Raw genomic sequence first — 14,488 nt, 5'->3', positions numbered from 1 at the left:
TCCTACCACAATTACCTAGAGTTGGTTCTTCCTTATCCCAAATTTATTTTAAAAATTTCTCATTTTCTGTGAGTTCATTCTGTTTCTTCTTCACTGCCCCATCCTATCCTAGTCCAGATCCTTAACACCTAAATGCTATAATATTTTTCCTGTTAGTTTCCTTATCTCCTAACTTTACCCTCTCCACTTTACCTTCAACACACTCCTTAATTCTTTTTGCAACAATGTGTTCACTGTTACTGGTCTTATACCACCAATCTATTGTTTTATTTTTACATCTCTTCATAGAATGCTCCTTTCCCCATACTTAAATCCTGCATATTCTCTTGTAGTATTTGTTGGTGATAAGGATGTTGGGAATAGAACTTAGAGCCTTGAGTGTGCTAAGCATATGTTCTACCACCTTGTTATATCCCCAACCCTAAATTATGCATACGTTTCAGTTCCCATTCAAAAGCTGCTTTAATTTATAGTGTGTGCATGTATAAGTATGTAATAACAAATAACAAATCCAACCATTATGTACAACTATAATGTATCTATAAAAAATGTGGGAAAAAAAGGCTGCTTTAATAGGTATATCTTCCCAATTGTTTGTTGTCTTATAAAAGCTGTTTTAGGGCAGTTAATTTATACTGTATTTTACTTTGATTATAAGTGTGTTTATGTTGTATTTCCTACTGATTTGCAGATCTTTGTAAGGGGTCCTAGTAATAAATAGAATAATTTTATAATCATATATAACAAATATTTATTGAATGATGAGTGATAGAGTAGCTAACTTGTGAACATATTTGCATTTTTATTTTCTCTTTAGGAAGAACTCTTACTAGTAGCTTATAAAGAATGTCACAAAGCTGTGATGAGGTGCAGTACAAGTTTTATATCTAGTAGCAAGACAATAGTACAATTATGTGGTCATATTTTGGAAACTAAGTCCTATAGAGTATCTGAGGATCTTGTAAGCATACATCTGCCACTCTCTAGGACTCTTGCTGGTGAGTATTGTTTTGATATATCTTTTTCCCTGTGTTTAGTATGTACAAATGTATTCAGACCAGATAATGCAGTTAAGAGCTTTCATTGTCACTGTCCTTCAAGGAACTATTACCACAGTATTTTTCAAAGGATGTTTATTTACCTAGACTACTTTTTATCTAGGTTAGTTAATGAATCTTGAAGACTAACTTGGTAGCTCATATTCCACTCATTTATTTATTTACTTATCAAACATAAGTTGAATAATATGAAGTACTGAATCTATGTAAAGTTTCTGACACATGCTCCTAACATTTTTTTTCTAGCTTATGTATTCATTTTTTTGTTGTTGTCGTTCTTTTTAGTTATACATAACAGTAGACATATCATACATATATGAAGTATAATTTCCCATTCTTGTGGTTGTACATGATGCAGAGTTACATTGGTCATGTATTCATATATGAACATAGGAAGATTATGTCTGATTCATTCTACTTTCTTTCTTTCCCATTCCTGTCCCCATACCCTTCCCTCCATTCTCCCCATTCCCTGCTGTCTAACCTCATGAACCCACACACACACACTCACCTATTGTGAGTCAGCTTTTGCATATCAGAGAGAACATTCTGCCTTTGGTTTTTTGTAGTTGGCTTATTTCACTTAGCATGATAATTTCCAATTCCATCCATGTATTGGCAAATGCCATAATTTCATTCTTCTTTATGGCTAAATAATATTCTGTTGTATATAAGCACAACATTTTCTTTATCCATTTATCAATTGAAGGGCACCTTGGTTGGTTCCATAGCTTTGCTATTGTGATTTGAGCTGCTATAAATATTTTTTTTAATATTTTATTTTTTAGTTTTAAGTGGACACAGTATCTTTATTTTATATTTATGTTCTGCTGAGGATTGAACTCAGTGCCTCAAGCATGCTCGGCAAGCATTCTACCACTGAGCCACAACCCCAGCCCCCAGCTGCTATAAATATTGATGTGGCGGTATCACTATAGGATGCTGATTTTAAGTCCTTTGGATATATGCTAAATTCCATTCCAAGTTTTCTGAGAAATCTCCAAACCGCTTTCCTTAATGGTTGCACCAATTTGCAGTCCCACCAGCAATGTATGAGTGTACCTTTTCCCCCCATATCTTCACCAACATTTAGTGTTGCTTGTATTCTTGATAACTGCCATTCTGATTGGAATGAGATGAAATCTTGGTGTACTTTTTTTTAAAATTTTTTTTTAATATTTATTTTTTAGTCATAGTTGGACACAATATCTTTATTTTTATTTTTATGTGGTGCTGAAGATCGAACCCATATACATATATGAAGTATACCCACCTATTAATTGGTTTACTTTTTTGTTAAGTTCCCTTGCACGTGCTAGGCAAGTGCTCTACTGCTGAGCCACAATCCCAGGCCCTCTTAGTGTACTTTTAATTTGTATTTCTCTAATTGCTAGAGATGTTGAACATTTTTTCATATATTTGTTGACCATTGGTATTTCTTCTTCTTTGAAGTGTCTTTTCAGTTCCTTAGCCCATTTATTGATTGGGTTATTTGTTTTTTTGGTGTAAAGTTTTTTTAGTTCTTTATATATCCTGGAGATTAGTGCTGTATGTGAGGTGTAGGTAGCAAAGATTTTCTCCCAATCTGTAGACTCTCTTCATGTTCTTGATTGTTTCCTTTGCTGTGAAGAAGCTTTTTAGTTTGAATTCATCCTGTTTATTGGTTCTTGGTTTTACTTCTTGCATTTTAGGAGTCTTATTGAGGAATTCTTAAGCCAACATTATGGCATATGCTCCTAACTTTTTAAGTAGTTAATATGACTGAATACTTGGAAATGTACTAACCTAATTAATCAGCTTTACTTTTACCAATGTGCTTTGAATGAATATCCTAGATACACTGTCATACAAGGTGGAATTTTTTCAAATTTTCAATTCTCCCTAAAAAGGCATCTTTACATTTTAGACTTTGCAATAAAAAGTTCGTTTCCAGCATATTTAATTACAAATATTATCTTTTCATATTAATTGTACAAATGAATGGATCTCAGTGTAGGATTTCTGTACAAGAACATGTCATGCTTTGATCATGTCTACCCTCTTCTCTTCTACTCTCTCTCACTAACCTCCCTTCTTCCCAGCCCCAATAATCCCTTTTTCCTCACTTAGTTTCAACATGTGAGAAAAAATGTGATACATGTCTCTGTTTGTCTGGCTTAATATAATATCTTTGAGTTCCATCCATCTTCCTGCAAATGACAGGATTTCATTCTTCTTTATGACTTAATAATACTCTATTGTGTATAGCATTTTTCGTCATCTGTTCTTTTGTTGCTGAACACCTAGGCTAATTCCATATCTTGACTCCTGTAAATAGTGCCACAGTATATATGGGTATGCAGGAATCTCTTTGGTATACTGACTTCTTTTCCTTCAGATATATACCTAAAAGTGGTGCAGCTGAGTCATATGATAGTTATATTTTTATTATTTTTTGAGGAACCTTCCTTTGTTTTTTATAGTGAATGTACTAATTTATATTCTGACCAACGGTATATAAGTTTCCCATTTCTTAGCAGTCTCATCAGTATTTATGTACACATACATATTTTTTTAAACCGAAGTGAGATGATATTTCCATATAGTTGTTTGATGTTTTTTGTTCTGGGGATCAAAAACCCAGAGCCTCATGCATGCTAGGCAAGGACTATACCACTGAGATTTAACCCCAGCCCTCAGTATAGTTTTGATTTTCATTTCTTTGATGACTAAAGATACTGAACATTTTTTCATTTATTGACCATTCGTACTTCTTTGGAAAAGAAGGTAGGTGATTTACCCACCTATTAATTGTTTTACATTTTTTGTTAAGTTTATAGAAGTATTTCTGTATTCTGGATATTTAATCTGACAGATGAATAACTGACAAAGATTTTCTCCCATTGTATAGGTTGTATTTTCATTCTGTTGACTGCTTTCTTAGCTGAAGCAGTTTCTTTCTTTCTTTCTTTCTTTCTTTCTTTCTTTTTTTTTTTTTTTTTTTTAAATGGCACCAGGAATTGAAGTCAGGGGCACTAAACCAGTGAGCTACATCCTCACCCCTTTTTCATATTTTATTTAGAGACAGGGTCTTGCTGAGTTTCTTAGAGCATCGCTCTGTTGCTGAGGCTGGCTTTGAACTCACAATCCTCCTGCCTTAGCCTCCCAAGCTTCTGTGATTACAAGCTTTGTGCTACCACTCCCAGCTGTGCAGAAACTTTTAATTTTATGTTATACCATTTGTCAATTCTCGGTTTTGTTTCCTAGATATTAAGAGTCCTATTCAGGAAATCATTGCCTTTGTCACTATTTCGAACTGTTTCCCCTATGTTTTCTTTAGTGGTGTCAAAGTTTTGGGTCTTACATCAAGGTCTTTGATCCATTTTTGAGTTGATTTTTGTACAGGTTAGGAGATAGGAGTCTAGTTTCAACCTTCTACATGTGAATATCCAGTCTTTCTAGTACCATTTGTGGAGGAGGGTGTTCTTTCTCTAATATATGTTTTTGGCACTTTTGTCAAAAGTCAGTTTAGGTACAAATGTTCTCTCTGATATGAGGATGCTAACACAATAAGTAGGGGAAGGAAGAATAGAACTTCTGTGGATTAGACAAAGGGGAATTAAGGGAAGGGATTGGGAATGGGAATAGGAAAGACAATGGAATGAATCAGACATAACTTTCCTATGTTCATATATGAATACATGACCAGTGTAACTCCACATCATGTACAACCACAAAAATTGAAGTTATACTCCATGTATGTATGACATGTCAAAATATACTCTACTGTCATTTATATCTAAAAAAATTTTTGTTTTAAGTCAATTGGCTAGGAATTGGGGTTGCCCAATCAATGCAGCTATATGCCTATAGGGACCCTAAGATGTGATTATGCCAGGGCCGCTGACCCCTAGAATAGTACTAGTTCCAGACAGTAAGACCCCTTTCTAGATATCTCCTGGGCAAAGCACTCTGAGAGTTAGCTACAAGATGCAGTGAGCTTCTCTAAAGCTAGCTTGTTGTTCAGACTCCAGGTCAATTATTTTATGTTTTATTTAGAGAAAGGGTCTCACTGATTTGTTTAGCAACTCATTATTATTGAGGGTACAGCCTTCTACACCACACTTTGAATCTCTCTTTTTCATCTTTACTCCCTTCCCGCATCTCTGGTGCCAAATGCTGTAGTATTCTGCTTCTCTTGCATTATTCTCCCTAGTTTCTGGAGTTTACCAGGTTTTGTTTTCTGGTGCTCACCCATGACTAGTCACCTCCACACACAGTAACATACTTAATTGCTTTGGTTCTATCCAGTGGAGGAGCATACTAGTCCTGGGTACCTTTATTCTGTCATCTTGCCCTCCCCCACCCAAACTTGAATATAATTAAATCTTGTTGCTGGTTTTAACCCTTTTCTTTGCTCATTTTCACCACAGTATTGTCTTTGTCAATGTTTCTTCATCACCAAAGAAAGAAATCATAGATTTTTTTTTAGTCACATGAATTTTCATGTAAATTGGTCCTTTGTCAGAACTTTTTTTTAAAAAACTTTATTGAAGTGTATATTTTTATATTTTTAATTGTGGTAAAATATACATAACATAAAGTTTACCATCTTAATCATTTTTAAGTGTACAATGGTATTAAGCACCTTCACATTGTTGTACAACCATTACCTTTCATCTTCCTAAAATAAACTTCCCAAACTGAAATATAATGCTATAATTATTAAATAACTCTGTTACCTCTTCCCCATATCCCTTGGCAGTTGTACTTTCTGTATCAATTTGAGTGCTCTAGTTACCTATGATAAATGGAATCATGTAATATTTGTCCTTTTGTGGATGGTCTTTCACTTAGCATAATATGCTGACCCATTGCATGTATGTATTTTTTTCCAACTATTCATCCATCCATTTAACATTTGGGTTACTTTTTTTTAATATTATCTTTGGACTGTATGGAATCTCTGTTCAGGTCATTTTTGGGGGGAAGGGTGTAATCAGGGATTGAATTCAACGGCATTCGACCACTGAGCTACTATTTTGTATTTTATTAGAGACAGGGTCTCACTGAGTTGTTTCCCACCTCACCATTGTTGAGGCTGGCTTTGAACTTGTGATTCTCCTGCCTCAGCCTCCTAAGCCACTGGGATTACAGGTGTGTATCACCACACCCAAGATTTTTTTTAATATTAATTTTTTAGTTGTAGTTGGACACAATACCTTTATTTTATTTATTTATTTATATGTGGTGCTGAGGATCAAACCCAGGGCCTCGCACATGATAGGCTAGCACTCTACCACTGAGCCACAACCCCACTCCTGGATTTTTTTTTTTTTTTTTTTTTTTGAAGAACCATCATAGTTTGCCATGGTGACTTCACCATCATACTGTTTGCCATGGTGGCTCCACCATTTTATATTCCCTATAGCAGTGCACAAGTGTTTGTAATTTTTTCGCATCATTTGTTATTTTCTGATTTTTTTGTTTGTTTTACCCTGGGGATTGAGCACAGGGATGCTTAACCACTGAGCAACATCCCCATCCCTTTTTAAAATCTATTTTATAAGTTGCTTAAGGCTTCTCTAACTTGCTGAGGCTGGCTTTGAACTCAAGTTTCATGCCTCAGCCTCCTGAGCCACTGGGACTATAGGCCTATGTCACCAGCACCTGGCTTTTTCTGAGGATTTTGTTTGTTTTTTAAATAAAAGCCTTCCTTTTGTATTTAATGGTATTTCATTATGTTTATTTGTTTAGTACCAGGGATTGAACCCCTGAATCCTTAACTACTGAGCTACATCCCCCCCACCCCCACCCCTTTTTTTTTGTTTAAGACATGGTCTTGCTAAATTGCTGAGTCTGGCTTTGAACTTGTGATCCTCCTGCCTCAGCCCTCCAAGCTGCTGGGATTACAGGCATGTGCCACCGAGAATGGCTCATTATGGTTTTCATCAGCATTTCCCTAGTGATTAGTGATGTTGAGCATCTTATAGATGCTTATTGTCTTTTTTTTTTCGTTTTTAAAAACTTTATTGTTTATTTATTATTTGTATGTGGTGCTGAGGATTGAACCCAGGGCCTTTCAGGTGCGAGGCAAGCGCTCTACCACTGAATCACAACCCCAGCCCCATGTCTTTTTGGAGTGATATCTTTTCAAAGTGCTTTGCCCATGTTTTATTTGGGTTGTTTGGTGTTTTGTTTTGTTTTTTTGTTGTTGTTTTTGTTGTTGTGTTTTAACTGTTGATTTGTAAGAGTTCTTTTTATATTCTGGATATTGACTGCTTGTCAAATACATGACTTTAAAATATTTTTTCTCATCCTTTTCCTCTATTGGTAGTGTCCTCTGGTATATAGGAATTTTTGATGTAGTCTAATTTATTTATTTATTTTTTCTTTACCTATGTTTTTTAGATTATATTCAAGAAAAATCATTGTCAGATCTAATTTCTCTTCATTTTTCTTCTGAATATTTTATACTTTTCATTCCCATATTTAGGTCTTTGATTTATTTTGAGTTAACTAATAATTAACATCATGTGATTTTATATTGATTTTGTTTTGATTTTAACAATACTTAGTTTTTCAACCTTTAAGAACTCCAAGATTCTCAAATCTTTGGTTTGATTTTTTAATGTAATCAGAAAGGGAATCATTGAGTAACAATTTCTTAAGAACCTCAGGTGTTCAGCAAATATTCCTCTCCTATATGTTACTTTGATTGTCAGTTTGTATTTTGTGTAGTTTTGTTGTTGTTGTTTGTTTTGTTTTGTTTTGTTTCCTGCCTGGCACTTAACTCATTGCACTTGAGATTTTTGCCCTATAACTAATAGATCAGGGTGACTCTAGAAAGGAGATCTGAGTTTCTGAGCTTTCCCGTGTTTAAAAAAAAGAAAATGTCCAGAGTTCTCATTTTTTACCAAATAGTTCTCTGCATTTATTTATAGCTTTTTCTTTACCTTGCCCAAAATTCTGACCTTAAAGCAATTTCCCTGTGTCTTTACTTTTCTCATTTTCTCAGAGGTTTAGGGTTTTACATAAAACCCTGGATAAAAGAACCAAGGAGAAGGAGGGATGGCACTTTTTTCATTGGCTTCCCCCACCTCTCCCCATTTATTTTAAGATTAGCTGTTGCTTGTTCCTTGCAAAATATAAGTTTTTTACTGCAATTTTGAGATGATTGAAATGTACTTAAGACTCTCCCCTGCCCCTTAATTTGAAAAGGCTTTGTGAATTTTATTTTAGGATTGGCCTTTCCTAGACTTGCACTAGACATCACATATTTCTTGGGTAATATGAGCAGCAAAAGAGGGAGAATTAGGGTCAAGCCACTTATTCAGCATGAACCAAGTAGCCCTTGGGGATTACAGCATTCTCCAGGAGTGGCTTTAGAACGCTATTATATAGAAGGTCAAGAATGTGCAACTCAAGCCCTACTAGCAAGCAACCTTTGAAAATGTCGAGCATCCACATTTTTGTATGGAAGATTAAAGTCAGTTTCAGTCATTTATCTACCAATAGTGACAAAGGAAAAGTTTCATTATGTAACTTATAACAATATTACTCTAAGGAACTGTCTAGCCATTCATCAGTTCCTCGATTGGTTACTCCTGAAATGAGACATGTTCCTGTAGAAAGAATTTTAAGTAATGTTGTCTGCACTTATCAAGAATAAAGAGAACATTGTATCTATCAAACAATGTCAGGGAAATCCTTCAGCAGTTCTAATCCGCTTTGGGTTTTCAGCTATATTTACATCTAAAACAATAGCAGAGTTAATTGAAATCTCTTCTACTTTGTAAAATCAATTGTGGAATTACAGGAATTCTGGTAATGATATTAAGGTGAAATAGCCAAAAATAAAAAGCAAACAGAAGGTCCCTTGGTCCCTTTTAAACAATTGACAGTAACTTTTAGTAGGATAGAGAATATTCAATTTCATTTTGGAACTGTTTCCCAACGAATAAGGGCTTTTTCCCCATAACATTTAAAGAGTCAGATAAATTAGAAAATTTAGAAAGTGGCAGCTATTGAACTTGATCTTCTGAGTATTTCACAAACTTTTATTGAGCCTAATAATAATATTGTCAAATCACCATAATCCCAGTAAAAGGTTTTTATTTGCTGTTAAAAATAAAGCCTGGATACATTTTTATTCTTAAATGTGTGTGTGTGTGTGTGTGTGTGTGTGTGTGTACACTTAGTTTTCAATTATTTTGATATTTGTTTAAGAGTGTATAATAAGCATATCTGGGAGAGGCAGTAAATTAGTTTTATGTAATGAATGCACACACCTTGCATATATGAGATTTTAAATGTTTTGCTTATTTTGTGTTTCAAAATTAGAAGTCAAAAGTTTGATTTTAGAGTGTCATTTGTAAACTCAGTAAATGTACAGTGTGTATGTGTGATTGAGGATTTTGCACATGCTAGGGAAGCACTTTATTACTGAGCTACATCCCCAGTCTTAGTAAATATACATTAAAATCACCCATGTTTCCAAACTTGATGAGTTTAGTAAACAGATTTATTGAGTTTAATCACTTTTTCATTTTCTTTTTCTGATTTCTTTTATTTCACTTCTTAAAAAATTTTAGGTCTTCATGTGCGTTTAAGTAGGCTGGGCGCTGTTTCAAGACTGCACGAATTTGTACCTTTTGTAAGTGACTCTGTTAAGTGTTGATTTGCTTATGTCCTATTTCTGAACACCTCTCTGTTGATGAGTGGAAAAGAAAATAACATTTTACAACCCATCTAAGTAGTTCCCGTTTAGTAATTTAACAACTATATATGTGTGTATATAGTCACACATATATAAAGTCATCTAGTTCAAGTCCTTCCCATTTTACAGATAAGAAAACTGAGAAATATACAGTGTCATAATTAAGATGTGTCTTGAACTCTGTGAGGAGTAATGAAATTGAGCTTACTCTGTTTCAGGAGGATTTTCAAGTGGAGGTTCTAGTGGAATATCCTTTGCGTTGTTTGGTGTTGGTTGCCCAAGTTGTTGCTGAGATGTGGCGAAGAAATGGTCTCTCTCTCATTAGCCAGGTATGGCAAGATTCATTACTCATATTTATGAATGTGTTCATTTTCTAATTACTCAGACATAGTTTCACCCCATGTCCCTATATTTTTCTGAGAATTTGCTTTTATTCTCTTATATGATCTCTTAGAAATGAGAATTCTAGGGATAATATACATGTTTCTCTTATCCTATTTACCGCTTAATCTTTCTGAATTATAAGCATTAGGGTGCTTGAGTGGCTAGATTAAGTAAAAGTCAGTAGTAGCACAGAAGTTTCACTGTCAACATAACTTTTTTCTTAGGATAACTTACTTGCAGACCTGTAGTCTTCCCATCGTGTGTGTGTGTGTGTGTGTGTGTGTGTGTGTGTGTGTAGTACTAGGGATTGAATCCAGGAGTATTCTACTTCTGAGCTACATCCCCAACTCTTTTTTTACATTTTTTTATTTTTGAGATATGGGGCTTGCTATGTTGCCCAGTCTAGGATTCAGAACATGTGCCATTACACCTGGCCTACTGTCTTAATCAAAGGCTACCTTTTAATTTTTCTTTCTATTTTAGAGCAAATAGGGAGAAGCTGGGAAAAATAGGACTTGTAAAGTTACTACTTCAAAAAAAGTAGTATTAACTGATGAAGTGTAGAAATTGGTTTTTTTCTTTTTCTTTTTTTTTTTTTTTTGGTACTGGGGATTGAATTCAGGGATGCTTAACCATTTAGCCAGATCCCCAGCACTTTTTTATATTTTATTTAGAGATAGGGTCTCACCAAATTGCTCTGTGCCTCACCAATCTGCTAAGGCTGATTTTGACCTCACAATCCTCCTTCCTCAGCCTCCCGAGTAGCAGGGATTACAGGCGTGTGCCACCACACCTTATAAAATTGGGTTTCTTTTTATTGAAATGTTTTAAACAGGGAAAATTCATTTTTTGTTACAAATTTTGAGAATAATGATCAATGTAGAGCATCTTTAACTCTGAAGTATTTTCATGTCATATTTTCTCACTTTATCCTCACAAATCACTTAAAACGATTCAAGAGATTTACAACTTATTTTTTGCCACTAAGGAGTTCCAGCAATTTCTATCTGAGAGAAAGTTTTAATAATTGTTGAATTTTGCTTGAAAGAATTTTTCTAGCGTCTCTCTTTTATTTTGTAGGTGTTTTATTACCAAGATGTTAAGTGCAGAGAAGAAATGTATGATAAAGATATCATCATGCTTCAGGTACCTGCTAAGTTACTTATCATATTATGACTTAACCTTCCTTCTTACATTCCTGGTAAAAGAAAAGATGCAGTTATTTTTAATTTTACTTGAACTTTTCTCATTTTTAAACTGAATATGATATTATAGGAATAGAAGGGGCTCTACTATGTTATTTTTGCAAACTTTAATTTTCGGACACAGTGTTTTTCTATTTAACATACAATAGTTGTGATGCTGAATTTCTTTCACAGATTGGTGCATCTTTAATGGATCCAAACAAGTTCTTGTTACTGGTACTTCAGAGATATGAACTTGCTGATGCTTTTAATAAAACCATATCCACAAAAGACCAGGTAAGCAACAGAAACTGACATGTGAATTAATTCCAAAGTAAATATTATTATTACTATTTTATTCATATTTTAAAAGTTTTATTTCTTTATGTATCTTGGGGTTCTGTGTCTACAGATTTAACCTATTATAGACTTTTCCCCATTATTCCCAAAATAATACAGTATAACAAGTATTTATATAGTGTTCACATTGTATTAGGCATTAGTAATCCAGAGATGGTTTAAAGTATATGGATGATGTATATAAGTTATGTAAATACTACATTGTTTTATATAAGGGACTTGAGCATCCTTGGATTTTGATATCCTAGGAGGAATGTTTCCTGTGTCCTGGAACCAAGTCCTTCATCCCCTGTACTAAGGGATCTCTCCAAAATTTCCATATATGTGTATGCTATGCATACATCCATGCACACTTGCTTACACACACAAACTCTTTTTTACTCAAGAATAGTTAGAATATATAGATTAACAATGAGAAATCATGTGAAACACAAAAGTGTTTTAGAATTTTGGTTTTTTTATTATAACTTTATTTCATTTATTTATGTATTTTTATGTGGTGCTAAGGATCGAATCCAGGGCCTTGCACATGCAAGGTGAGCACTCTTCCACTGAGCCATAACCCAAGTCCTGAGAATCTTGTTTTTAAAACAAAAAAAATTTACATCATTCTGTATATGCTGTTTTGTAATTTTCTGCCTTTGCTGAATGAAATATTGTGGTAGTTTCTTTCTTATTAAATGAATATACAACTATATCATCATTTTTTATATCATTTCTGACGACTATAAAATTTCAGTATGTGAATACATTGTACTTTAGTTTCCTCTTGCTAAAGATGTTTTTCTTGTTTTTTGATTTTATGGACATTAGTACCTCTGTGTTTTAAATACTTTTCTAATTTTTTGTTAAGATAAAGTCTTAGAAGTAGATTTGGTAGATAAGACAGCATGCTCTTTCTAAAGGCTCTTAATACATATCAACAAGTCAGAAAAATTATTTCTATTTAGGTTCTCCAAGTATGTTCATCTCTAATGAGAGAATTTTTTTTAGTTCTATTTAGTTATACATGACAGTAGAATGTATTTTAACATAATACACATGCATGGAGTATAACCTCCCATTCTTGTGGTTGTACACGATGTGAAATTAGACTGGTTGTTTATTCATATATGTGTATTCACAAACATAGGAAAATTATGTCTGATTCATTCTACCTTCTTTCCCATTCCCACCTACTCTCCCTTCCCTTCACTCCCCTCTGTCCAATCTAGTGCACCTCCACTCCCCCACCATAGTGAGTCAGCATCCAAATATCAGAGAGAACATTCAGCCTTTGGTTTTTTGGGATTGACTTATTTCACTTAGAATGATAGTTTCTATTTCTATCCATTTACTGGCAATTGAAGTATTTTTAATTCTTAATCTGAGAGGTAAAAGAAGATACTTTAACTTTCAGGGTTTGGGATTTTTTGTTGTTGTTGTTTCCCCTGCTACCTGGGATTGACTTCAGGGATGCTTAGTCACTGAGCTACAGCCCCAAGCCTTTTTATTTCTTATTTTGAGACAGTTTCTTCCTGAGTAACTGAGACTGGTCTTGAACTTGTGATTCTTCTGCCTCAGTCTCCTGAGTTGCTGGAATTAACAGGCATGCACCACCATACCTTGCTTAACTCAGTTCATTATCAATGGAATTGACTATTTTTTTCATTCTTTCTTTTTTTGGGGGAAATGTGGGAACCGTGAATAATCAGTTCCCATTCTTTACCCTTGTCTTATTTTATTTTTTATACCTTTATTTTATTTATTTATATGTGATGCTGAGGATCGAACCTAGCACCTAGTAGGCATGCTAGGCTAGTGCTCTGTGCTGAGCCACAACCCCAGTGCCCCCTTGTTTTATTTTTGTAAAAGTTCTTTGTACTTTTTTTTTTCACTTTGTAGATCATCTCATGGTATTTTCTAACATTTATATTGTTTTAGTATTTGCAGTACTGTCTTAAAAAGTAACCCCTGATTGTTTTGAAATCATGAAATCACAGCACTTTGTTATTTCAAATTAGAAGTCACTTGCAAAAGGCCAAAGAATAGGATATAAAACAGAAACTGATTTGTAGTCACGTTTTATATTTAGTAAAAATGAATACCTGATTTGATGCAGCACTTAAAGAAGGGATGTGTTAAGGGAAGGGTAATCTTGCCATAACTATTTAAAAACAATTTTTCACTAACCCAGTAAGAAGGAAGCCAATAGTAGTTGGAAAGTTAGAATTAATTTGTTGAGTTAGAATAAACAGTGATCCAAGGATAATGATAATGAAAACAGACAAAAATACCAATTTAAAATTGGTATTCAGTACTTACTTATTATGTACCAAGTATTGTGAATTTTGTTGAATTTGAAGTTATTAACCTCATAACTTTCCATTGTTGTGCTCTGAAAGAAAATACTTGATTAGATGGACCATGAGTCTGATCCAGAAATGCATGCTTTATGGAGGGTTCTGGTTCTTATTAACTATTCTTTTTTTCAATTATATAGGATTTGATTAAGCAATATAATACATTAATAGAAGAAATGCTTCAGGTCCTCATCTACATTGTGGGTAAGATTAAAACAAAATGTTGGAAATAGAACATGGGTTATTCTGTGGAGAGAACATCTATAAGAACTATACTTGATCATTTTATTCCTTTTCCAAATACTTCATAGAATATAAATTGAGATTGATATGGCAAATGTGTTTGATAGATTTTGAAACTTACTTTTCAAAAAAGCCACAGATCTTACATCTTTATTTTGGGGAGAATACTGGGGATTGAACTCAGGGACACTGTACCACAGAGCTATATCCTCAACCCTT

The 14,488-nt window shown here is 34.0% G+C and overlaps 1 protein-coding gene across 3 annotated transcripts in view; it reads left to right on the top strand.

Annotated features, from left to right (window-relative positions):
• Positions 1 to 14,488, top strand: part of Ubr1 (ubiquitin protein ligase E3 component n-recognin 1) — a 152,052-nt gene that overhangs the window by 74,409 nt on the left and 63,155 nt on the right. For all 3 annotated transcript variants that reach the window (XM_076850653.2, XM_076850652.2, XM_076850654.2), the window contains 6 exons: positions 818 to 998; positions 9,632 to 9,693; positions 9,975 to 10,085; positions 11,221 to 11,286; positions 11,520 to 11,621; positions 14,167 to 14,230. In XM_076850653.2, the coding sequence (XP_076706768.1) occupies positions 818 to 998; positions 9,632 to 9,693; positions 9,975 to 10,085; positions 11,221 to 11,286; positions 11,520 to 11,621; positions 14,167 to 14,230 (586 nt within the window). The remainder of the gene's footprint in view (positions 1 to 817; positions 999 to 9,631; positions 9,694 to 9,974; positions 10,086 to 11,220; positions 11,287 to 11,519; positions 11,622 to 14,166; positions 14,231 to 14,488) is intronic.

Source organism: Callospermophilus lateralis, chromosome 3, assembly GCF_048772815.1.
Source record: "Callospermophilus lateralis isolate mCalLat2 chromosome 3, mCalLat2.hap1, whole genome shotgun sequence".
Classification (NCBI taxonomy): domain Eukaryota; kingdom Metazoa; phylum Chordata; class Mammalia; order Rodentia; family Sciuridae; genus Callospermophilus; species Callospermophilus lateralis.
Note: the sequence above shows the minus strand (reverse complement) of the source record. Positions and strands in the feature narration are given on the sequence as shown.